Genomic DNA, 25,486 nt, shown 5'->3' with positions numbered 1-25,486 from the left:
AACTCCTGTATGAAATGTTAGATACCGGTAATTGAATGTATGCTAGCTCCAAATTTTGGCACACTAATGTTATTCTATTTGTGTCTCATACTGAGGTTAGTATTCATGGCTTGCTAAATGCTACTGATTGCAGCGTTTGCATCGTCTTACTGCTTTTTTGCTTTGAACGGTTGGACAAGAGCTAACAAGCTTTACAGACAGTTGCTTCTCATTCGTCGTCTTGATTGCCAGGCAAAACCTTGGATGACTTCAAAACCTGTATGCTTTGTTAGCCACCAAGTTCAACTTTAATTGCATGATTTCCTTGTGTCACTTTTGATTCAGTGGCTGTAACCTTCAAAGGCACATATCACGGTTGTCTAAAACGTCCTTTCTCCATAAATTGGATGATATTTCACCAAGGAAGCGCAGGCAGTGGAAACCCACGTCGAAAGCTTGTCAGACAGCAAAAGTAACTAAGAGTAGGTCGTTTCCGCACATGCCACCACTGGTGGACCGGTGGTCTCTACACTATGTCGTCTGTGTCTGTAGGCACTCGTTCTCTTACTTTGAGGAGCCAGTATGATAAGTGTGAGGAAAAACATCAGGCGTCATTGGGAACGACTGCCATTATCTCCGATGCCAGAGGCAACTCCGTTTTCTTATTATAAAAAATACCATGAAAATGACTTTTTTTCCCTAGTCGGCTCCTTTGACCTAAATTGTCGCTACATGCACTTGACAGCTTTTATACTCACGCTAGATGTTTCAAATTTTTTTGTGCAGCAAGCGTGCGAACGGACCAACTGCGGCATATTTACTTGGTAAACAGATTACATTGGTAGCGGAATGGCAGTGTCAACCGCCGTTTGAAACAAAGCGATGCGGTGCATTCATTGTCGGGAAACGCATCGAGACGACTGATCGTCATCGCTGCTCGAAGGCGAGTTGAAATTTTTGCTTTCCAGATGGAAGTGTCATTTACACTTACTGTAGAGACTCAGTGAAGCCAACCGTTGAAGTGCTACTTCACAAGGCCATTTGGCACTGATGTGGTCTGCATATTAACACCTCACAGGTGCATCATGGGCTATTTCCCGTCCGCAGTGTCAACAAACATTTTTTGTAAGAGGCATACACATAATTGGCGAGTAAATGAGTAAATGGAGCGCAAGCTGAGCTAATGTGTCTCAGCCATTAGTGACCTCAAGCTCCATAAAAAAAAAATGACAGGCAGGACAGAATCTCTCTTCAATCAGTGAAATGTACAGTCTCTGATTTTGCTCGAAAAGCATCATCCATGCATCCATTTTCCATAGCTCTTGTCCTCATTAGAGTGTCGGGTGAACTGGAGCCTATCCCAGCTGGCTTTGGGTGAGAAGCGGGGTACATACACCCCGGACTGGTCGCCAGATAATTGCGGAGCACATGTAGACAAAACAACCATGCCCACTCACATTCACACCTACAGACAATTTTCAGTCTTCAACGGAATTAACGTGCACATTTTTATAACCTGGGAGAAAACAAAAACTGCACGAGCAAGGGAAGAAGATGCAAACTCCACACAGAGCATCAACGCATTGTCAAACTCAAACATTCTTAACTTTGGTAACTTCAACGGGGGATCAAATGAGTCAAAAAGTCACATTTCAATGTCCAATTTAATGTTTCTACCATTTGTACTCGAGAAGCATTGAGCTACTTAAAGATCAGTCCTTGTCACTTAGTGTTGGTCTTGGAACACTTTTGAGTGGGTCTCTGAATCTTTCATATTGTCATACAATTTTCTTTGTCATCCATGCCATGTTCCTCCATTTAATCGATTTCTGTAAATGTTATTTTAAAAACCTTAACTTGGTCTTGACTTCTAAGTGTTGGTCTTGGCTTTGTCTTATCTGTTCAAAGTATTGAACTAGTATCTTCAAAATCTTGATCTGGTCTCACATCTTGAAAAGGCCTAATATCCTCAAAGTCTTGCTCTTTGCTTGGTTTCACTTCTTCAAAGTCTTGTTTTTTGTTTTGTCTCACATTGCCTTGGTCTTGGTTTTCACTTTGTCTCGCATTACTTCTGCCTTGTTCTCTCCCCTAAAAGTCTTCGTCCATGGTTTGATTTTCTTCTTTCTACACTTGGTCTTACAATGCCTTGGTCTAGGACTCGTCCCTTGCGAGTCTTGATCTTGACTTGAAAAGAGCTCCTTAAAATCATGGCCTTAACTTGATGCCATCTCTTCGGTGTCTTTGTCTGGTCTCACATTGCCTTGGTCTTGGTTTTCACTTTGTCTCTCATTACTTCTGCCTTGTTCTCTCCCCTAAAAGTCTTCGTCCATGGTTTGATTTTTTTTTTGCCTTGACATTGCTTATGACTTCCCTCAAAGTGTTGGGCTTAGCTTGGAAAGATCTCCTCGAATACTTGGTCGTTGCTTCTTTTCATTTTCTTAAAAGTCTTGTTGCTTGGTCTTATTTTTTTCACATTGCCTCAGTCTTGGTCTCGTCCCCTAAATGTAGACTTGGAAAGGTCTTTTTTAAAACCTTGTCTTCGGCTTGGTCTCTCATACTTTTGCTCTTGGTCTTGCCATAGCACTGGTGTTAACTTCGGCTTGATCTCATCTCTTAGTTATTATTGCATAGTTTGTTTGTTTTTGAGGAAGTACGGTGGATCTAAAAATCTACAGTGAATCTTTTGTGTAATTTAGTATCAGTTGCTGAAGAGAGGCTGGTTTTGTTTTCTAAATTCTGCCAAAGTATCCTTCAGTACGGTATCAAACACTCAACACTGACTGCAGCGAATAAACATAGCATCATGTAAGAATTCATGCCAAATTGGGTAAGGAAAACTGAGACTTTTTTTTTTTTAATCCACCCAAAGAGAGGACAGCTCGTGGGAGCAGTAGTAGTAATGTGCTACATTTCCAATTGAAGTGTGGTAAATCTGGGAATCTCTCCATTATGATTCAATTGTTCAACTCACAACTACCATTTAAAGAGCCAGCGTTGAATTAGCATACATACCCTATGGGGGTTAGCGCGCATTCAAAGGGCTCTATTATCCCCATTTAAGCTTTTCCTGTGCGACCGCAACAGTGCAGGGGACAAAGGTGCTTTGATTAGCGTCGATGTCCTTATTACTTTACATCATTTCAATGTGCTGGTTTTTAAAGGGTTAAAAAGGTGTCATTAATGGCAACGAAAACAAAAGTTATCTATGCACACAATGCCGCAAGTGTCTTGAATTCAATGAGGCTCTGGCTCGTTTCCACACGGTGACATTAATGAGGCGTTGACCTTCCCGTAGCGCCCGCAGCCGGTAAGAATAGGTGCTTGGCTTTTCCATTAAATCAATGACTCATCAGCGGGCTTTCGGAGCATGGCGCCAAACGAAATCTGCTTGACGTGACGGGGTCAATCATCATAAAAATTTAATTTACCCTGAAAGGCATTCATGCCTTGTAATTTGGTGCCTGTGTGGTAAGATGGCAGGAACTCACAAGATAATGTGTGATAATGAAAGAGGCACCCTGTGTGAGGCTATCAGAGTTATTTATTTAGAAAATTATGGGGGTGGGGGGGGGGGTTGTTATTGTGGATTAAGTAGGGATGCGCTAATACTGATAACAGGTATCGGTATCAGGCTGATACTTGACCTTATTTAAAGATATTGGTACTCGCTACAGCACCTTCTTGTAGCCATTTTATGATAAGGGTGTAGAAATTAGAAGAATAAAAGAATAGAAAATTGGCATTCATTTCATGTAATGTTAAGAAAAAATGCTATATTGGGATGTATAGGCCTACTGTATGTCTTTTTTTTAATTATCTGACTGTTTTGGGGGGAAACTGTATACATCAAAAGTGGTATCGGTAATTGGTATCGGTATCAGTGACCACTCAAAAGTTGAGTACTCGTATTGGTATCGGTCCGACAAAAGTGAAATCGAACATTCCTAGTAATAAGTGTAAAAAGTTAACCATTTAACTTTGAATTGCATGATGATGCTGATCCGTGACAAACCAAGGAAAAGCCAAAGAAGAAGCAAAACATGCTGAAACATATTAAGTCATCTATGGAACCGGTCCATCTTTTGTAATAAGTGTCTCAAACAAAAGCTAAAGAAAAAGCAAATTACGTACACAGATAATTGTTCCTTTTTGTGATCAACATTAAACGAGACTTCAATTCCCTTTTTCGTAACATGCCAGTGAGTGTGACACATAATCTCAAGTATTAATTAACTAATTAGTGCAACAAAGGTCCATCAGCACTGTAGGGAAATGAGTCAATGACTCCCCACAATATTATGTTACATTTTTAATTAGTATTGTAATTTATGTAGAGCTAACGCTGTTAACAAATGGACCCGTTGACAATAAATTGATTTACAACATATAGTATATTTTAAGTTTTTTTTTTCACAGCACAAAATATACTCCTTTGTAGAGAGTGACGAGACACAAGGCTTTTTATGTGCCAGTGCACAATTATACATCATAATTATTTAATTTGGCTAATGTCTAGCTTCACACGTCAGCATTCACGCTAACTGTATTTGACCCGTCTCGTGACAGACGCCATGCTGCTCGTGGCTCTGCGGCTGGAGGGACCTTTCAACATCGAATCGGTCATGGACCCCATTGATGTCAAGATCTCCGACGCCATCATGAATATGCAAGACAACAGCGCACAGGTTTCCTACAAGGTATTGTACGTCTTCCGCTGTGCCAGTACGTCAGCGCTAATTCACACACTGCTGCTAGAAAATCTTAGGGTAGGCTTTCATTAAATGAGTATAATCAAGAGTCATGTTAGTGAAAAATAAAAGTACCTCATTTAGAACTTGTTAGGAAATGTAGTAAACTGGAAATGGAAATCACAATGTGGTTTGTTTACAAGATTACATTAAAATGCTAATTCGGTTAAGAGACATGTCAAGGAGAGCAGCAGTAAAAGGTGCTGATTAAAGAATGTTGTTTCCATTTGTGGTGAAAATGTTTCAATTCTAGAAAAGTTTCATGCACAGATGACAATGTTGTCAAAATGATCCGTGTTCACGCAGAACTGCAAAAATAGTTGAAAACTTTGCATGATGGTAGAAAGGTGTCGGTGCTGGTCGCACTTCATGGACGCTCAAGCTCATTATCTTGAGGCAACAACAGCCCAATGTTTCCTCAATTGTCAAGTTGTGTGTGTGTGCGTGTGCGTGTGCGTGTGTGTGTGTACGTGCGTGCGTGCGTGCGTGCGTGCGTGTGTGTCCTTCAGCTTTCACAACGTTCACAAGAACGATAACAATGAGGGTTTCAAAAACTTTCACTTTTAGACACATTTCAAAAACTTTATGCTTATACTAAGAAATATGCAGATGGAATTTTGTGTAAATAGGCTTTTCCTTAGTGTGCGCATTAACACAAGATTATTTTTAGTTTCTTTTTTGCTTTAAAAAAATATATTCCAAATTTCCAAAAAGTTTACACTTTTATTCACATAGGGTTTCAATCACTAATAAACACGTAGAAATGTGTTACTCTGTGTCCATATTCGTTGACAATACGTAATGCAAAGACAACAACTGTTAACGAGAACTTTATTGATATCACTTGATTTACAACACGCACGAAATAATCATCAAACATAGTTGACTACAGTGAATCTTCAGTTGTTAAACCACAAGTTCACATTTTCTTTGGAAGGTTGCAGACAAAGAACAGATAGAGACAAAATATTTTTACTTTTGAGAAGTTTCATTTGTACTAAAAAAAAAATGTCAGTGACATGAAAACCGGGGCACAAACAGTACAATTTGTATTTGTTTTGGTGTCAAACTGTCTCATGTAATCTAGTTAGATAAGCTTGGGCTATTTTGACAGGAGAACCATCTACAGTAATTTAGTCGAATCAAAAGTTTTGTTTATTCGCTTTTTTTTTTTCATTTCCAGATGACAGCATTGTCAAAACAATCTGTGTTCACAGGAAGCTGCAAAAGCATCCAGCTATTTTTGCTAGTCACAGTAAATGTACACCGAACAAGGTCATTGTCTTGAACGGCACACACACAATAACCACCCTGTGCTCTCCCATTCGTTAATGATTGTGATGTATTTGCACATGAGTAAATCCTGCATTAAAAAAATAAAAATAAAAAAGTACTGTCCAATGTCCATGTGTAATGAATTGAATATTTATTTTCAATTTTTTTTTTAATTGGCCAGTTGTCTTCTCGCTCAAACTTGATGTTTGTTGTAGTACCTACCAACACTGCAAAATACAAAACATAAAAATATTTGTAACAGAAGAAGAAATAGAAGAAGCTAAGCTAACTGTTAGCTTAAATGGTAACTACAGTGGGCTTGCAAACTGTGATGACTTGGGAGGCACATTATCCATTTTTGTGTGTGTGTGTGTGTGTGTGTGTGTGTGTGCGCTTCAGGTCACTTCCTAATTGGCTATCATTTAGTTTTAATTCATGCTTGATTGATTGGTTTTAGCGTGTTTGATAAATTATTCGGACGATGTCAAAGTGGCCCATGTATCCTTTATTTTCTGTATGCAGCCCTTGAAGGAAAAAGTTTGGACACCCCTAGTTTAAGACTATTAAACAGCCTGTAATGCTTGATATTTGTCTTGTTTTTTTAACATTAATATTGTTCTTGACATGCTCTTTATTTGATATCGAACTTGACAATACTTGAAAATGCCTGAAAAGTCAGATTTAGGCATTCAATTACTCTGCAGCGTAAATCAGTAGCTCAAGTGTTTTATTGCATTTTATTACCGCTCGTTAAATCAAAAAAAGTTTGAAAATATGAAGTGCTGCAACGATATTTATATTCTCACATACTGTTGATGTCAGTTGGGATTCAAGCCATCTGCAGGCTTTTCCGTACAACACATACAGTCACGGTATATGTGGTGTTTTTCCAAAAACTGTAAAACCTAAATAACATCAGTTGCAGCCCAGCTGAATCACCGTTCGCGTCACCGTGGTTACCTCAGCATGCAGCCCATTATATACCAGCAGCGTGTGGTGTCGAGCGGATCGCAAAGTCTCGACGCAAACATCGTGTTTTCCCTCATTCTCTCCTTCCCAAAAAGTCATTTCAGATCCTGACCGTCGGGTGCCCGTGTTTGTTCAAATTGCAGGCTTTTCAAGGTTGTGGTCAACCAAAACCCGCAGGAATGACTAGGTCTGCCCGTGGCGTTCCGGATGTGTTCAACGCCCGCTTCAGGCCCTACAACCCAGACGAGCGTCCCACCACGGCAGCTGGCACCAGCCTGGACAGACTGGTAAGGACATCGAGCGGCACTTGCTTTTCGGGACGTAAACACCATTTGTCTTTTTCGCTCATGACACTGTTGATTAAAGCCGGTGATTTGCTGGGCCCCCGCCGACGGCAATTCATTCCGCCGACTCTTCCCGCATGTATCGATCGGCGTTTGTTAACGAATCAACAGCCTCCCTCTCCACCCCCCGGAGAGTGAGGTGTGCCACGACGTGCCCTTCTCCCGCCTGTCTGTGTGCTTGGCAAACAGAACGGACAAGGCTGAAGGCTTTTTTTTTTTCTCCGAGGGCTGACCGCGGCCATTGTTTGCTGCAAAGCCAGCCCTTTATTTCATATCAGATGGGCTGCGTGTTTGCGGGATTGGACGTTGATACGTACATTTACCATCTCAAACAACCTTGAGGGCTAAAACGCTGCAGCCGGGGAAAAGGTTAGCGTTGACAGCCAAAAGAAGCTTAGGGGCAGTTCTCATCATGCCGTAAATACTTGCGCAACCACAATGCCTTCATTGCCTTCCTCGCAAATCTGAGGCAAAGGGTTGACAATGTTTAGAAATAAAAATAAAGCAGTTTAAGACTACATTAGTCAAATCCCATTTTCTTTATACTTTGTTAGTTTAATGTTATATAATGTGTATTTTTCTTCCACAATGTTTTTATATATTTGATTCAATACTAATTATGTTTTTAGTACGTCCATTTGCACGTTTTTGATGTTTTTCCGTGCCTCCTATTCATTTTGTCCACCTACACAATTAATTAAGACTTTCTCTTTCTCCTCCCGTTTCTCTCTGCTGCAAACCAGAGGATTATTTGGAATACCATGCAACACAGCGTAAGCTTAAACACATTTCTTCTTTTCTGCTTGGGAGTGGGCATTTTAAAGACGATGAGGGGGAAATGAAAGTTCAATGAATTGCTTTTTTTTTTATTAGACAATCTTTTGCTGACTGGTCATAGCTCCTGTTTCGATATCAGTGCCTTCTAACCATTCATTAATTTTCTATAGCCTGATTAGGGTTGTGGGTGAACTAACGCTATGCCGGTTCACTTTGGGCAAAAGCTGTAGTACACACTGGACTGTTTACCAGGAAATTACAGGGCACATTTAGAAAAACAGCCATTTAAATCAGAGTTTTCAGACATGGGCTACATTGAGGATACGGCTGTTATGACTGTGAAGCTTATCATTTTCTTAAATATCGTCGCTGCTATGTGAAAAACACTAATGTTCATTTTTGCCTTTTTTATTATTATTTTTTTTTTTTTTACATTTTTGGGATGTCTGCATTCAATTTCATCTCAAAAATATAAAACTGTAAAAAAAATGACAAAAACAGACATAAGCATTTTTCACATAGCAGCGACGATATATACAACAAATTGGTGGCTAATTCATTTTAAAATCAAAAGTCAAGGGTAATAATTTTTTAAACCACTGTAAAAAGGGGTTTGGTAACAAAAAAAGGCTTGCAATATCTAAAAAAATAATATTTATTTTGATTGCTCTTGTGGGTCAGAGAAAATAATGTGGCGGGCCTCGAATTTGACTGTGATTTACACTCATATTCACACATATGGATCATTTTGAGTGTTCAATGAAACTAATCTGCATGCTTTTGGAAAGTGGAGAACATACATACTTCACACAGGAACACCAGAACTGTGATTATTGAGCAGAACGATGCTTTACTAGTCACTTAATATATAAACATTATTCTGATAATGCCACGGGGTTGCATTGCTGTGATGCATAATTGAATTGTAATTGAGTATGAACAAAATGATAAAAACAAAAGTACATTACAAACAGTGAAACTGTTTTACTAAGTGTCAATCTTATAATGGGTGGTAGGAAGTGAACCAAAAATGAATGAGAAAGTTTTATAATGCCAAGCTTATAAAGAGCATCTCTTTTGGGCAAAAGGCTGACATTTTCGCCACATTTCCATCTGTCGTTTCAGGAATTTAGAATTCTTGGAACGTGTATTTCTTAGACCTAAAAAGTTCCAATCAGATATGTTCGATGCAGCAGACCCATTCTCAACGTTTCCTGGATATCTTAGTAGGGTCAATGAATAACACCGGAACTAAATTTAGACATGGTCAAAAATTTCTAATTCTGGGTTAAAGTTGCCGCCATTGTTATTTGTGCAAGTGCTTAGCATCTTGCACATTTGCTTTCTTCTTGATTCCCGTATATAGCTGACATCATGTTGATTTTTTTTAGATAGCTGACACAATGAGGCTGTTTTGGACTCAGACGCAGAGGAAGAGGTGGAGGGTAAAGCAGCTTTTAATTAACAAAACAAAAGCTCTTCAATGAGAGAGGAAAAATAAAGACTATACAAACATTAACTGAAAGCGCTCCAAAAGGGAGGAAGTTCACAACTACATTCAAAAACAAAAATCACTCTATGACTAAACAAAACTAAGCTATACAAGATTACAAACAAAGGTTCTCTCACGAGACAAGGCAAATAAAGGCAACAAGGTAATTGGATATCAAGGCTGTGGTCTATGGCAGGCTTCAGTGGCTCAAACAAAAACACTTCGGCACAAGACAGGGAAAACGCAGACTATTTAACACACGAGGGTAATGGGGAACAGGTGGAAACAATCAGGGATCAGGGTTGACACAGACACCACACGAGGAAAGGCAAGTGACCTGAAACGAGAGGAGTCAGACTTTTCACAATAAAACAGGAAATGACAAGACACCCTCACCGCGGTGTGACAATAGCAAACTAGTATGATTTTTGCGTCATTGGCCTTATGATGCAATTTTCTAAATTTTACCACCATGCTACATTACGATCAATTCAACATTTCTTATCACCATCCCTACTTCTACTCATTGTTTTGCCTGGAACTCTAATGACTTCACGTGGAAATGTGTCAATATTCATGCGATAAGCAGCATGTTTTCCGCTTAGCACTTAACCTCAATGGTTTGAATGGAAGAGTGAAAATATTTGGCTTTTTATTACCGTCTGCAGCAGTTCATATCATCATATAGTCCAGCTTCAGCCTTTAAACTTTATTTTATTACAACACAGTCATTAACTCATCACGGACGGCTCGGCCATATGCCAAAAGTGTCCTCGGGTGGTGAGGATCCCTGAACGCACACCTTCCTCAATTAACCCATCTATTCTGGAAATCTCCCCCTTCCGACGTTAGTAATAGCACGGACAACAAATCAGGAGGTGACCTGGTCTGACAGAGCGCTGCGGCCAGCATCTGCTCTAATGGTACAGCGACACGGGCCGGCGGCCAGACAGGCATGCGGGGGCCGCTCATGAATAATCAGCCGGCATTCAGACAAGAAATTGCAGGAACAGACAGGGAGTGTGTCACATACGTGAAGTGGAGCACTGCAAATGCAGAAAATAGCACAGTCGAGGCTGTCAAGCTATAGGTGGCACATCATCACATTGTGATTAAATCAGCCTAAAAGCCAGAGTATTCTTGTATCATCATATCATGGGCAACTGTTATGTTCATGCCATCAAACGTGACCTTCATCCTTGCCAGTGAGTCACATCGTGAAAAATATTGAAGTTCGTTAATGATGCTAGAATTGTTTTTAATGTTGGCGGAGGTGTTTGAGGTCATATTTGAAATACCATGCACATCTGTTGTGACTCACTCCGGTGGCTTACCTCCAGCTGCTAAATATTAAACAGTGAGACGTTAGTGCCAATAACAGCAAGGACGTTCAAGCAAAAGCTGGGATATACTTGAAACTGTCCCCAAAGTCACAGCGTGGACGGCTTTACATTTATTTCTGTCTGTTCATGGCAGACATTTTGGGGGTCCGGTGACTCAGTTCACTTGATAAGAGTCAGTCAATATAATCTAATTAGTAAATATTATTTAAAAAAAAAAAGATTCTTCAAGTTGTTTAGTGTCACATTTAGCTAAAACTGATAATTACACACTGTCTATTTAAAGCAACCTCATAGCGTCCACTACATGAATGCTAACATACAATGAGACATTCCATAGACACACTGGCTAACAATTAGCATCTATGTTGTTATGCTATAATGAATGGAACAACACATGTACACACAGACCATATAAATATACTTGCAGGCATATGTTATTTATCCTCTACGAACGACGACTAACATTAGTGCCTTATTGAGAAGCTATCCTGCCTCACCTGTTATGATACCCATGTATCAGTCTGGGTTAAAATAGGTGTGTGGTTTTTTTTTTATATCATAATTATGGTTGTTGTTGTTTTTATTAGTTTTTAGGGCAACATTGCTAGTTTTTCTTAGGTTTTTGTTGTTGTTAAATGTTTAATTTTAGTTTAGTTTTTATTAGTTTTTTCTATTATTGTAGTTTTTTAATGGATGGACTATTTGTCAAATGCAACATACAAAACAAGTAGTGCAGAACAAAGTAAGCTACAATTCCAAAATGACTGTTCGATCTTCCTTCTTCTGTGCAGCCAAACAATAATATTGAAATACATTTAAATGAAACCCGCTTGTGTATGATATCAATTGACAAAACAAAAAAAAAAGTGTATTTTCGCTTTAATTAACTCTTTGACTGCCAACAACGTTAAATAACGTTTAGTAAAATCCTACGGAGGAGCGCCAAAGACGTTAAAAGACATTCACCAAGTTTTTTTTGTTTTTTTTTTTGAAACGGGTGGAGGAAAGCCTTGGCCAGCTGTGCTGAAAGTATCAAGTAGATCTAGTTAGTATAATGACTATTTTTGGCCCCTAGATGGCAGCGATGACTCTCTTTGGACAAAATCGGGTAGGCGTCAGTGGTAGAAGACGTGAGGCGGAGCTAGAGTGTTGAGGGGAGAATGGCTGAGGAAGCGAAAATGGCGACCGGTTGCAAGCAGCTCACGCTTGAGCATTTTTTTCAAAGACGAAAAGCATCAAGCAGCGCTAAAGAGCACATTGATGACGACGATGATGATGATGGTGACTCCGAGGTGGAAGCGTTGACGCGGCGGCTATAATCACGTCATAAAGCCTCACCGGCTAGCGATGCTAACGCCGGAAAACGCGGAGCACAACCGAGCACTTCTGCTCAGGCGGACGTTCAATCGGACGACGAGTCCAATGCATATTCCGTATTTTGTTTCAAAACAGAGCATTTGGGTGAAACTAACCATTTTCTATTGTTGATTACTGAAAAACGGAATAAGGGAGAAACAAACTTTTTTTTCTGATGAAAGATGAGAGTCCAATCTTTCATTTGGTAGTATGTGTGTTTCCACAAAATTTTCTGTGGACCTTGAAAGATCGGTCAAAATGCTTAAATCGGCTGGCACTGGCGACAACCCGTTTCTGAAAACGTCTGGCAGTGAAAGAGTTAAAGTTAATTTTAGTTAATTTTATACAATTATTAAAAATGTTGTTGTCATACATAACAAACGATACCCTCCCATGTTTGGTGATTTTGACAAATAAAAGTTGTCATTAAGTTTAACAAGTCCCACGTAGTAACTGAAAATACAATGACCTGTGCTCTGGCCCTTACAGCAGAATAATGTACATTTTTTGAAAGGTATCCTGCACTGTTCCTTTTCCTGTTACATTTTCCTATTAAAATACAACATATTGTATTCAGTGTGCAAGTGTTGTGGTTGAAAGGTTTTAGCGGGACATTCTCTTTTCATGCGCAACATAAAAGGAACGAAGAATTGGGATTGCAGTGCCAGTTGCGGCTCTTTGAAGAAAATATGACATCCTCTTATTGTTTTGTGCAGCTTTGTCTCTGTTACAAATGGAATTACGTGTCACACAGTCCAGCAGCTGCTTTGTGCAATCATTAGTGTAGCTGAATTTCTACGACTTATGTTGCATAGGGCGTACAAATGGATTCCGATGTGTAAAACACATCTTTGTTTTCGCTCACGCTGGCCTCCTTTACTACAGATACACCATAATTACCCAAGACAGCGATGCTGTTCCGCCTTGTGCGACGTTGACAATAGTCAAACTTACCCTTTGATAAGAATGTCTTGTGTGGATGTTGAGCAGCCATGTTTGTTAGTGAAGGGGTGTCAGGTGGGGGGAGGGGAGTTTGAGCAGCGGTGTCCACCTCCAGCTCAATGAGCCATGATGCTTTAATTGCCTGACAATCTGTCAGAGCACCCCCCCCCTCCCCCCACAAAAAAAAAAAGCCCAGCGAGAAATGGAGATCACGTAACTCCAAAGCTGTGATAAAGCCACAACTGACTGTTACGTTTGGAGTCACATTATAGATAAGGGGAGAAGTGTTTAATTTAGCAATTGTTGCAATTTTTAAAGGACTTTTGTGCTCTTTTGTGCAATACAGTCTGGCGTTGAATGAGTATGTACGGGGTTACACAAACGTCACTAGACTTCAGATAAAAAAATTTTAAGGGAGCAAAATTATTGCGATTTTATCATTTAAATAGTCTGCCCTAAATTCAAACAACTTTCACAAAAGAAGGTGTCACGAATTTGGGATGCCTCTTGACTTCAAAGTAGAAATTTCAAAACAGTTACCATGATGGGCAGGGTTAAGAAAAGCATGTGCTTATAAAGATGAAAAAAAGATTTTCATTTGTGGAAATAGCCACAAATGAACCTAAAGACAAAAATTCAGTATTGCCCAATAAGGGCCCTTTTTCATAGACAGCTCTTCATTTTTGTGCAAATGAAGTCTTGTTTACTGTGTTTGGGAATTTGGAAGGCAGCCAGTGTTGGGAAACTTCATTTTCTACTCAAACTTGTTTAAAGTTCAGTTTACAAATTAATTAGTACATAGGTGGTTGTAAGGCGGTCCCCAAGTGCCTACTTTACAGCAGACAACTTTACATCATCCGCAAGTGAAGATCTTCTTGCAGTTCCTTATAAACGTACTTTTCCGATCTCATGAATGGGCTCCAGTAGACCATGTAGACCACTCACTTCACCTGCGCTGAATTTATTATTCAATTAGCCGGGAATCAAGTTGGCTATGTTCACTCCCACAACAAAATCACATTTCTAACTGTGCCTATCTACGAAAATTCCAAAAGTAAGAAAACTCCACCCATGCACACAGTTAGACTTCACGTTGACAAAACACATTAAGCTTTGTGGTCATTTTGTCATTATGTACCAGAGAACTTCCTAAATTTCCATTTTTGTTCACCATCACTCATAGTTTTCTTTGGTCTTGATGAGTAACCTTCTGTAATGGATTCCCAAAGCTACAACATGCCAAAAAAGAAGCAAAACACTTGTGGAGATAATACTTTAAAAAGAGTCAACCTTAACATTTCTTGACAATAATATGTTATATGTGACCTCACTAGTTTAAATATGACATTCTGATTCATTCTACATTTGTGGAATATGAGTTATGAAGCAAAATCCAGCCGTTTTTATCCATCTCAGGTGGCGACCATTTTGCAACTTGCTGTCGACTGATGATGACATCACATTTGCTCACGGCTCAGGCAACAACCAATCAGAGCTCACCTGTTTTCTGAAGCTGAGCTGTGATTGGTTGTTACCTGAGACGTGAGAAACTGCGATGTCATTTCCGCTCGACAGCAAGTGGCATAATGACCGCCATCTGATCTTGATGAAAACTGCTGGATTTTGCTTCATAACTCATATTCTATAACGCAATATGAAAATACCTTATTATTGTCCAAAAAATAAATTAATTAAAGTGGTCTCCAAGTGCAGACCTCGAGAGCCCCTTTCCAGCTTGTCATTGATGTTTCCCTCCTCCAGCACACCAGAACCAAATCATCAGGATTATTATCAAGCTCCTGCAGAGATTGCTGATGAGCTGATCATTTGATTCAGGTGTGTCGGAGGAGTGAAACGTGGGAAACAGGCTCGGTAGGAGCTCTCGAGGACTGGACTCGGAGATGCCTGCTTTAGATGTTCACTAAGCTCAAGTCTCACTCTTGCATGACCTCTCCCATGATAATGGTATGAACACTGACTTGTGTAGGATCATTTTCCAGAAAAAAAATGGATCTAACTTCAAATTACAGTATAGAACTTTTGGGATGAAGGTGCCAGTGTGTTTGCAATGCTCTTTTTTACTTTTTTTTTTTGCGTATGAGAATGGTCAGAGTTTGATGATTGTAACCTCACACCAATGGTAAAGGCTATCATTGCTGACAAATTATAGCTCCTTTTTCACTGTAGAGATATAATTTACTGCTGTCACTCTGCGCTCGCCTCCCTGCCATGCTCTGCCATGTTAAACATTTTTTTTCTACCGCTGGATGAGGCTCACATTGTCAGTAAACAATCAACAGCGGGTATCCGTCATGTATTTAGGCACACACCACAAGGTTTGTCCAAGCTCGCCGCCGCAATTTGAAACTCAAAACAGACAAACAATTCAAAAGAGGCGCTCGCTGCCAGACAGTTTTGAAGAAAAAAAAAACGACGTGGGTGCACTCGATGAAAGTGAGAATGTACGAAGATTAAAAAGACAAACACAGTGGGTCCCTTTTCTGCATTCGTTTGTCATTCTTGCCTTGTTCCTTCTCAATTCCCGCATGGTTTTGCTTCAAGTAAGTAAATAAAACTTTATCTATGATTGAACTTCCTGTCACTTTGTTTTCCTGCCAGGCCCATTAAAACTAACTTACTAAACCCTGGTGCCACCACTACCCACCCTCACCAGATGCTTTGTGTTAAAAAAATAGAAAACACGTGTTACCTTTAGCAATATCCAACCACGCACATGAACCCCTGAGACTGCACTCGTACCTGGCCTCTGGTCAAAATAAATATTCAATATATACTTTTGCTGCAGAACATCAGTTACGCAAATACTGTAGCTCTGTACAAAATAAGGTAATTCAAGCCAAAGGGTTTAGAACTGCGGAGAGCGGAGGTGTAAAAATACGTTTTTATTGACTTATAATTGCTAGCGAGATCTGTCATCTAACTTTAACGATACAATTATTTGCCTTGGCATAGCTCTCCCCATTTAACACACAAAACCGCACCTATATCAAGTCCTTTTGTGGGCACGGATGGTCTCACGGTTAAGTATCCCACTTCTGGCACCATTTTTCACAAAATTTTGAGGAGTAGTATCTAGATTTGAAGCTTGTTGTATAACTCGAGACACTACACAGTTGAGCATTTCAATCATTATACTGCTCTGGTAGATACACAGATTTTAACCAAGGTCTAAAACACATACGATAATACAAAAACACCCGATTCTAATACTATCATAGAATTATGAGGAAGAGTACTACCATAAACCCTGTTTTTAAACCGGGTATTATTGGTTAAAACTTGTACCCTGACCAAGATTCCATAGAACCAAACACTTTGGTACAGATGGCCTCAAAGTGGTAGAGTGGCCGTCTCCCCGCGATGTTGTGGGCTCGATCCTCACCCCTGGCGTGGCAGCAGCCGACCATTGGTGTGTGTGTGTGTGAATGTGAGGCATTGTAAAGTGCTTTGGGCACCGTATGGTGTTGTTAAAAGTGGTTTATGAAAAGCAGTCAATTTACAATTTTTACCATTTAAACCTAACCATCCAGTTTCTGACAAAAGTTCACACAGAACTACAAAGAGGACTATCGATTCGGGCCTACTGGGTTGAAGAATACTGTGGATTAACCATGGCGCTCTGTGTCCTTCCATGCCACGGATTGCTAAGCGGCTAGCCAATCGCACTCCTGCCTCCATTGTTACTCTGAGCAAGAGACCCCGATTTGATCGCGGGTCTTATTGCGTTAAATGGTTGGATGGTCTCAAAGATTTAAACCCAACGTCTGTCTCCATTTGTCTTCGTGGTTACTGGGGTACTGACCCAGAACACCTCCTCCCCTATATCAATCATCCCAGTGCTTTATCTATCTACGTATGGTATGACACAGTTTCACCTGTCCTAATGGTTCTTTCAGTGAGACACACCACGGATGGCCACAGGGTCAAGCATCCAAGCTTTGACACCATTTGCCTCAGAACTTTGAAGAGTATTACCTTCAATCTAGGTTTGAAACTGGGTTTATTAGGTTGGAAAAATTGTACAGGCTTCCTAATCCTTACACACAGTTTCAATCATTCTGTGGTATCTGTTCCCTCATGGGTCCTTACATTCTAGGGTCCATCCCACTTCTGATATTACTTCTGATATTTCTCACAAGAGTCCCTTCACCTGATGCCCTCATAGCAAACCACACCATTTCTGGCTCAATTTAAGGCGGAACTCCGAAGATTAGTACCCTCACCCCAAATCTGGACCTAGGTCTATTGCATTAAAAAAAAATGTACACTGACCATGCTTTTGTGGCATGGTAGCCAGACTGTTGACTCCACCACTAACTATCCCACTTCGGTCACCATTAGTCACGATACTCCTGGAACTGGGGCCTTTTGGTTTTGGAAAAACCTGTTCACTAACCACAACACCACCCAAAAAAAAAAAGACAGACTGTCTGGGCATGGTAGCCATAGCCTGTACATAACCATAGGGACAGCATGCATCCTTACAGATACCCCCACACCCCCAAGCCACCTTGAATTTCCCTCAGGAATTAATAAAGTCAGCTTTAAATTGCATTATCTTCCACTCAGCAAGACTTGGGCTTTAGTCTGTTTTCTGCATGGTTGCCTTTATCTTGTGCTACTATTGAAAGTGTGTTTTATGATGTGTGCTTTTATGAGTTCTGTTTTTGTTCTAACTGTATATATTTACGATTTGGCTATCTGTTCAGCCTTCTGAGCTGCATGCAACTCTCCAGTTCACAGCTCAAGAACAGCATTTGTTGATGTAGAGAGCTTAATACTGAGTTAAATTGGTTACGTCCCTCACTTTTCCTCCTCTCTCTCTCGCTCCCTGCCGTGCTCAGCAGGAAACAGAATAAAACATCCGAATGTGGTTTGTGAAGTCGGGGGGGGGGAAAAAAAGAACCCAGCCACTCCTTTCCCAAACATCTTGAACCTGACATTATAAGCTGCAGCCCAGAAATATAATGCAGCGTCAAGCCACGGGGAAATTCTTGCACTGGATCCAGTTTAATGGAAGTGAAGTGAGCCTGTCGCTGTCCACAGCGAAACTCTCGCCAAGTTGTTGCACCTAGCGGGCCATGTAATTATGTAGATTCCAAAGATTCTAACATGCTTCTTCATAGACCACGAGAAATAACTCGTCTATGAGCGCACATGTGGCAAGTGCTGTGTTTAATTTTATGTTCGCAGTTTCCTCAATGAGGAAGTTTTATTTCAAGGCATTACCTCCACTTCCATGGTAATGAATATGACTTTCCAAATGGGGGAAGTCATCATTGCTTCCTGTTGCAGGCTAACCACCCGTGAGTCTGCATTTTATTTTACCACATGGCTCAGACAAAGTCAATGTTGCATTAGGACAATTTCCTTTAACGTTTTTGTCGTTGTGGGCTGAACGTTGGAGCCATTTTAACAATGAGGCTGTTTTTTTACGTGTAAAATGTTGGACTTGCATGAATCACACACAAGCTTTTCTAATGGAACAAACAAAACACGTTTGTAAATAGAACTGTAATATATATATATATTTTTTTTTCTCTCTCTCTCTTTTTTCTTTTTCTTTTTTAAATATATATATATATATATATATATATATATATATATATATATATATATACATATACACACACATATATATATATATATATATATATATATATACACTTTTTTTTGTATGTGGGTGAGTATGTGTATGTGCGTGTGTGTGTGTGTGCGTGCGAGCGTGTGTGTATTCATCAGTTCACCTAAAGCCCATTAAAAAAATCCCATACTAATAATATAATATAATAATAAATTGCCAAATGCAGAGACATCAATGTAAGTTATCACGATGTGGTGGCTCTCGCTAACAGACAGAATTAAGTGACCAGAATTAGGTTAAAAAATTCTATATACGTAGACCATGTTTCTATAAATTTGATATTTGGTTTTTATTTGAGGCAGATATTTTTTCCATTAAAATGTGATTTATGAGGAGGTTAGACCATTGGTCGATATTCAGAGTTTGTTTATTTTTCCAGTTAACAAGAATTGTTTTTTTAGCGATAGTAAGGGCTACAAGTGTAGATTGAAATTGTTTATGTGGTAAGTCAGTTGTTGTTAGGTCACCTAGCAAACACAAGTTTGGAGATAAAGGTATCCTACAGTCCAAAATAGCGGAAAGTTTTTCTAAGACTTTAGTCCAGAAATACATAACCGGAGTACATAACCATAAAGCATGAACATAAGTGTCTGTAGTGTTTTGTAAGCATTGGAGACAAATGTCGGAGTCTGAGAGTCCCATTTTCTTCATCATATATTGAGTAATGTATGTTCTGTGAATAATTTTATATTGGATAAGTTGTAAATTTGTGTGTTTTGTCATTTTAAATGCGTTTTCACAAACTTGAATCCAAAAGTCAGATTCCGGTGCTGTCTGGTCTGTCTCCCATTTCGAGATGGGTAAAGACATTTTATCAGTATATGAAAGTAGCTTATATATTTTTGAAAGTTTTTTTGTTGTTGTCGGAGAAAACTTGTTAATATCTTTAGCTAAAACAGGCGGTTGGAGCGTACCCCGAAGTGTTGGAATTTTTTTCTTTATCATATTTTTAACTTGTAGATAATGTAAAAAAATTCCGCTTTTTATATTGTATTTTTGGAGCAAGGATGTATATGATATAAACATATTATCTGAGAAGAGATGGTGGAGATAATAATTCCTTTCTGCTCCCACACACCTAAATAAAACGGTTGGTTGTTAAGTTGAAAGTCGGGGTTATGCCATAGGGGAGAAAGCCCACAGGGCTCCACTTGGGCTTTTGTCAATTCTAGTGCCTTCCACCAGGCAGTCACGGTGGCGGAAATCATTGGGTTTTTAAAACAATTATGTCGCTTAATCGATGTTGTAATAAAGAGTAAATCTCGAAGTCTGAGGTTATTACAATCCTTCTGTTCTAGTTCCAGCCAACAGTTAGTGTCTCTGTTGGGTTGTGCCCATAGAACGATATATTGTAGCTGGTTAGCTATATAGTAGTACATAAAATGTGGTGCCTCTAGACCACCTTTGGATTTACTTTTCTGAAGAGTAGATCGACTAATCTTTGCTTTTGTTTTTATTCCAGTAAAATTTTGTAACGGCTGAGTCCAACAACTGGAACCATTTAGCCATAGGTTTAAATAGAATTTTTTTTTTTAATATCTATATACTATTACCCCGCCTACTGCCCGAAGTCAGCTGGGATAGGCTCCAGCGCCCCCCGTGACCCTTGTGAGGAAAAGCAGTTAGGAAAATGGATGGATTGATGGATGGATGGATATTTTTTTTTTTTTATGACAAGGGTTGGTAAATTGAAGATTTGCCTTAGACTTTGCCTTAACAGAAAAAAGGCTAATTTAAAGTGAGTTTAGGTGATTAATTCGAATTGTGAGGTTTAAAATCTGCAATGAAATTACTATCATTCATAAATGAAATTAAGGCTGCGTTCACACTACAGCTCAATTCCAATCTGATTTCATCAGATTTTTTCATGCAGTGTGAAGTACAATTCCAATTTTTTTTACACCATACCTGGGCCTCTTTCGTATGTGGATGTAACTCGAATATGTATGCGATGTGTCTGCACTGAAGGCTCATCCGCACGCATTTGATTCATACGCCATCAAAAGCCTGATATGCGCTCTGCGCGGGCGGGAGGGAGAGAGTGCTTGGAAGGGAGACTACTGACACGTCTGTAAATATATACAAAGCTGTTTTGATTAACAGTGTTAAATTTGTATTTGTCTTTAATCACAGTTGAAACATGAAGCATAAAATTGACATGTGTGGTGAAATTCAGCCCTGCAGACGGTTCATCACGAACGGCGATGACGCGACCGCGAAACGCGGCCACCAGACCACCAATCTGTAGTGTGCGTTGGCAGAGCTCAATTTGCATACGACACCGATAAAAATGGCTTGCCTCGGCTGGAGGTGAAACGTTGCGAGTCGGGTTACTTTTGTGAACACCGCAACGTGACGTTTTGGGTGTACGTCACTCGTCGCATCAAGGGCGTTCACATTAGAGATCTCATTTGTTTATGTAATGTGAAAGGTACATAAAAAGATCGGATTTAACTAAAAATCCGAATTGGGCATCATGCCCTGCAGTGTGAACGTTGCCTAACTCTGATAATTGAATGGAGTTCCTAAATAGACATTCATGCAAAAGTATGGCTAAAGCACATGTCAATCTGAGATCAGGTTGCTAATTGGCTTTGAATCAGCACGTTTACATTCGGCAGGGTGACCAAACAACTCACTTCCTGATTGTTAAAGTAAGAAGCTGATCTTTGGTGGAGACTGAGGAATTTTAGCTCACTGGTAAGACTCCGCGCTTCCAAACTGGAGACAGGGTGATGGCGTGGGTTCGAGCCCCAAATTGGGGACCCTTAATTTAGAACATTGTCATTTAATTATGCTAAAATATATCATGGTTTTCTCAAGGTCAGGCAAAGAGCCCCCTTTTATGGTTTACAGCCACATGCATTGACCAACTAGAATTAGCATGAGCTTGCTAATGGTTTTGTTAAAATGTAACCAACCACTTTAAAACATAACATTGTACACTTCCGCTTACTCAAATTAGAATGTACACAAATTACTAAAACCTAAATCAGACCAGTTGGTATAGAAGTTCTCCAAGTTTCTCATGAACCATCAACTGCAATCTGTTTCCTCTCTGCTTTCTCTTCCCAGATAATGCACATTCAGTGATTTCAAAATAAGAGCAAATACATGTTGAGCATGTGGCCACTACAAAAGACCTGACAGCACAAGAGATTGACAAGAACCACATTGATTTTGAACGCAAGCCAACGACACAGTCAAGATAGAATCGGTACACATCCTTTGACCCCTCACCCTGTCGATGTTCTGTCAATCAAGTCTGGGAATGTTTGAGACCTCAGTCTCTAGTGGCAGTCAAATGCACTTTTCTTTGTTGAGGTCTGAATTCATTACTTCAATACTTCTTTAACAGCCGGTGTACCTCCATCTTCTGTGTGAAATAATCCCAAAAAAAAAAAAAAAAGACTGAATCAGTTTAACAAATTTATTACATTTGCTACCATGGAAGTGGACATCAATGGATGATAACCTGGAAGCAAGAAAGTTCATGAAGTTAGCACACAACTCTCAATATATTGACAAACATAAACTGCAGTTAATTCTTACATGTTCTGCCATGGAGCAGCCTACCAAGAAAGCCAAGGTGGGCTACACCCACGCCGACAGCAATTTGCCAGGCAAGGGCAAGGACTAAACAGTGGAACACAGTAAGGACGAGGGCATGGGAGAGGGTCGCATGGATGGCAAACACAACTAGGGCAAGCACTTTGCTCCGAGTCGGTTAACTCAAGTGGGCTGTATTGCTGTGGAACCCAATCGCTTTTTTGGCTTCTCTGGGCACTCCCATCCAACACCGGAAGAGCAAAATCTCCATTTTTTAAACCATCTCCTTAAGTGAGGACATAAAAGTCACAATACTGTAGTTTTGTGGATACACAAATTCACAGGCACTTACCCTTTGCATGCTCTGCAAATGCTAACAGCCAGAGCACAAGCACCCTGAAAAGGGAAAATTACAAGTGAAAAAAACAGAACTAAAAGTCATCATAGAAAAAGAGTCAGACACCAAAAAATAGCAACATTACATCATATAGAAATCCCAAGCTATTGGTAACATGGTCGCTGGCTTCTGTTTATTGCTTGTGCTTGTGTTCTCATGTTGCTGTACTTGCTGGCTCTATTTAGGTGCTCTCACCTGCACCAATCAGCTTGCTGCTCTTGATTATTGTGCCCAGGTGTGTAGAAGCTTGCAGCTTGGGTAGTGACAATGAATTCTCAGTCAAAGAAAGCACTTTGAAATCCAGCCAGTGGGTGTCAAACCGGGGTCAAGGCGTGCATAACTATGTACAGTTTGGGGACCAATAAAAAAAACTATAAAAATAAAAAAACAATAATTACTTCCCCTAACTAAGCTTTTAGCTTTTGGCTAATAAAAAGTTCTGATATCATTGTGTAGCTCTGTAAGAACTTTGGGTTTGGAGCGAGACTTGTTTGAATCCGGGTGTGGACAAAAATGTACTGTAATGTAAATAGTAATAATAATTTACAAAGAAAACTGTGTCCCCTTGTTACAGTTTCACTTCAATATCATATTACAAAATGCATTGGACAAATACAACATTAATCTTGTAAAATTAGGATTGGTATCCTGATAAAGTATGTATTTATTTTTGTTCAAATTACAACTTTTTAATAAAAAAAAATTAAAAAAAACTTGATTCTCATAACATTGCAAATATTCTTTCTCTAAAAAAGGCGAATTTGATATCATAACATTTTACCCCCCCCCCCCCCCCCCCCCCCCCACACACACACAACCTTCTTTCTATGGCATTCTATATGGTAAATACAGTATGTATAATTGGCATCATGACTACGAAGGGGGGTCCTTAGAAAATGTCTCCCCTGTAAAGTGTCCCTACACCCCAAACTGTTCAGAACTCCTACACAATAAAAGCGCAGATGACAGGAATGCTATTCCCCAACGTATGACTTCCTGTCAATCAAATAACAAATAACTGTAAGATAAAATTGCTAGGTCCAACAAAATAGCATAGTAGTTTATTGCTTGACAGCATTCAGCCCCAAGGAATTTCATAATGTAATGTAATGGAGCGCCTTCTTGCAAATGGCAATCACACACACCTTTGTCCTTCCTATTTCAATGCAACCTATAAACGTCATTCTTTTTATAAATGCACAGACCGTTGGCATGCATGTCAAACTTTTCCTGGTGAAAGGGCAAATTTCCAGGCCTTATTGTTCTGAACTTTATTAAAAAAAAAAAAAAAAAGATTCTATTGATTTTAAAAGATACCCAGCATAAGATGACCCCAGGCGTTGAGGTCAGAATTGAAATTGGTTCCTTGTCACCCGCTCAACTACAAATTTTCAGCAAATTTCCCTGGATGATTGTCCTCAAAGATGGCACCCGATTGATTTTGAATCATATCCAATACAATATAGCTGAGCTAGATAAATACAGTATTGGCTTTATTTTCATGCCCAGCGCAAGTCTAGAGCGTCTAACTAGCAAAACATGATCCCCAATTGCTGGCATCTTCGTACCTGGTAGACATGTACTGCGCAAAAGACAATTTGATCCACGTTGTCCAACAAAAGTGTGTTGAGCGTGTAAGCGTGAGCAGTACTTGGAATTGGCAAGGCCAATACGATGTCTCTGTTCGCAATTGTTCTGCGATCCATACAGTATACTGACATTCAATAAAACTGCAAATTACATTTAAAGGTACATGAGGTGACCTTTTGTAATCATTGGTAGTCCTACAAAGCCAATTCATTGCACAGTGAATGCATCTGCAGCTCTTTATAAATGTGTTTAGTGAATAAAAGACGAAAAAAAATATTGCAATGACACATGGGCAAGAACTGAAAATGCTTTTATAACAATTGATTTCTACCAAACTAATGATACAGAGAATCAAGAATGTCAGAAAGGTATGCACAGACTTCCTGACATTTTTTTTCCCAATAAACATTCGGTACAACATGTAGGAAACACAAGCCACAGCAAGGAATAACACATGCCGACTGAGAGCTCAGTGATGTCATTGTGTTCATAACCAGCGCCTCCGTTGTCCTGCATGCGGATCATTCATACTCGTCATCGTGCTAATGAGGCGCGCCGGCCCTTTAACACTCCAGGCTGCGCTGCTTCTCAGGGGAGCTCTCTCCACGTGGCCCATTGATGACGGCTCCGTTCTCCGCGGAGCATCGCTTCCCTTTAATCATCCCTCTTGTTCAAACTTCCGTTGTCGTAGCCCCGGGCGAGTCACAAGTGCCAACTCACCACTGTTTCATCAATATTCTGTCATTTTCATTTCCTTGCCGCAGGATCGGCGTGTGATACATTTTCCTCACAGTGATGGACTGTATCGGCCATACGGGGTTGCTGTCACGGGACTTAACGAATAGTTCGAGGCGATAATATGTAAAACACGAGACTGAATTTGACCTACGCTGACAGCATGTAATATGACATAAAGAGGAGAAAACGCTGTCATTTGTCATCCCAGTGAGAGATCAATCGCACTATGATCACATTTGGAGGATGCTTGCTGAGGTTATGACAAAAGACTTCCAGGGGCAGGATCAAGTGTGCAGAAACTCCATTGAGGTATTATTTCAAT

At 39.8% G+C, this 25,486-nt stretch overlaps 1 protein-coding gene and 1 long non-coding RNA gene across 3 annotated transcripts in view; one reads left to right on the top strand and one right to left on the bottom strand.

Moving 5' to 3' along the window:
* gpc6b (glypican 6b) overlaps positions 1-25,486 on the top strand; it is a 92,792-nt gene that overhangs the window by 49,899 nt on the left and 17,407 nt on the right. Inside the window, exons 5-7 of one of the 2 annotated variants that reach the window (XM_077579138.1) lie at positions 4,546-4,676; positions 7,115-7,258; positions 8,059-8,088. In XM_077579138.1, coding sequence (XP_077435264.1) covers positions 4,546-4,676; positions 7,115-7,258; positions 8,059-8,088 — 305 coding nt within the window. The remainder of the gene's footprint in view (positions 1-4,545; positions 4,677-7,114; positions 7,259-8,058; positions 8,089-25,486) is intronic. The other variant, XM_077579140.1, reaches the window with a different exon arrangement.
* LOC144060034 (uncharacterized) lies at positions 22,307-23,042 on the bottom strand. The gene is made up of 4 exons (XR_013295829.1): positions 22,922-23,042; positions 22,792-22,835; positions 22,443-22,725; positions 22,307-22,365 (listed from the first exon to the last, which is right to left on the bottom strand). It is a non-coding gene; the product is annotated as an uncharacterized LOC144060034 (long non-coding RNA).

Source organism: Vanacampus margaritifer, chromosome 11 (genome assembly GCF_051991255.1).
Source record: "Vanacampus margaritifer isolate UIUO_Vmar chromosome 11, RoL_Vmar_1.0, whole genome shotgun sequence".
Lineage (NCBI taxonomy): Eukaryota > Metazoa > Chordata > Actinopteri > Syngnathiformes > Syngnathidae > Vanacampus > Vanacampus margaritifer.
Note: the sequence above shows the minus strand (reverse complement) of the source record. Positions and strands in the feature narration are given on the sequence as shown.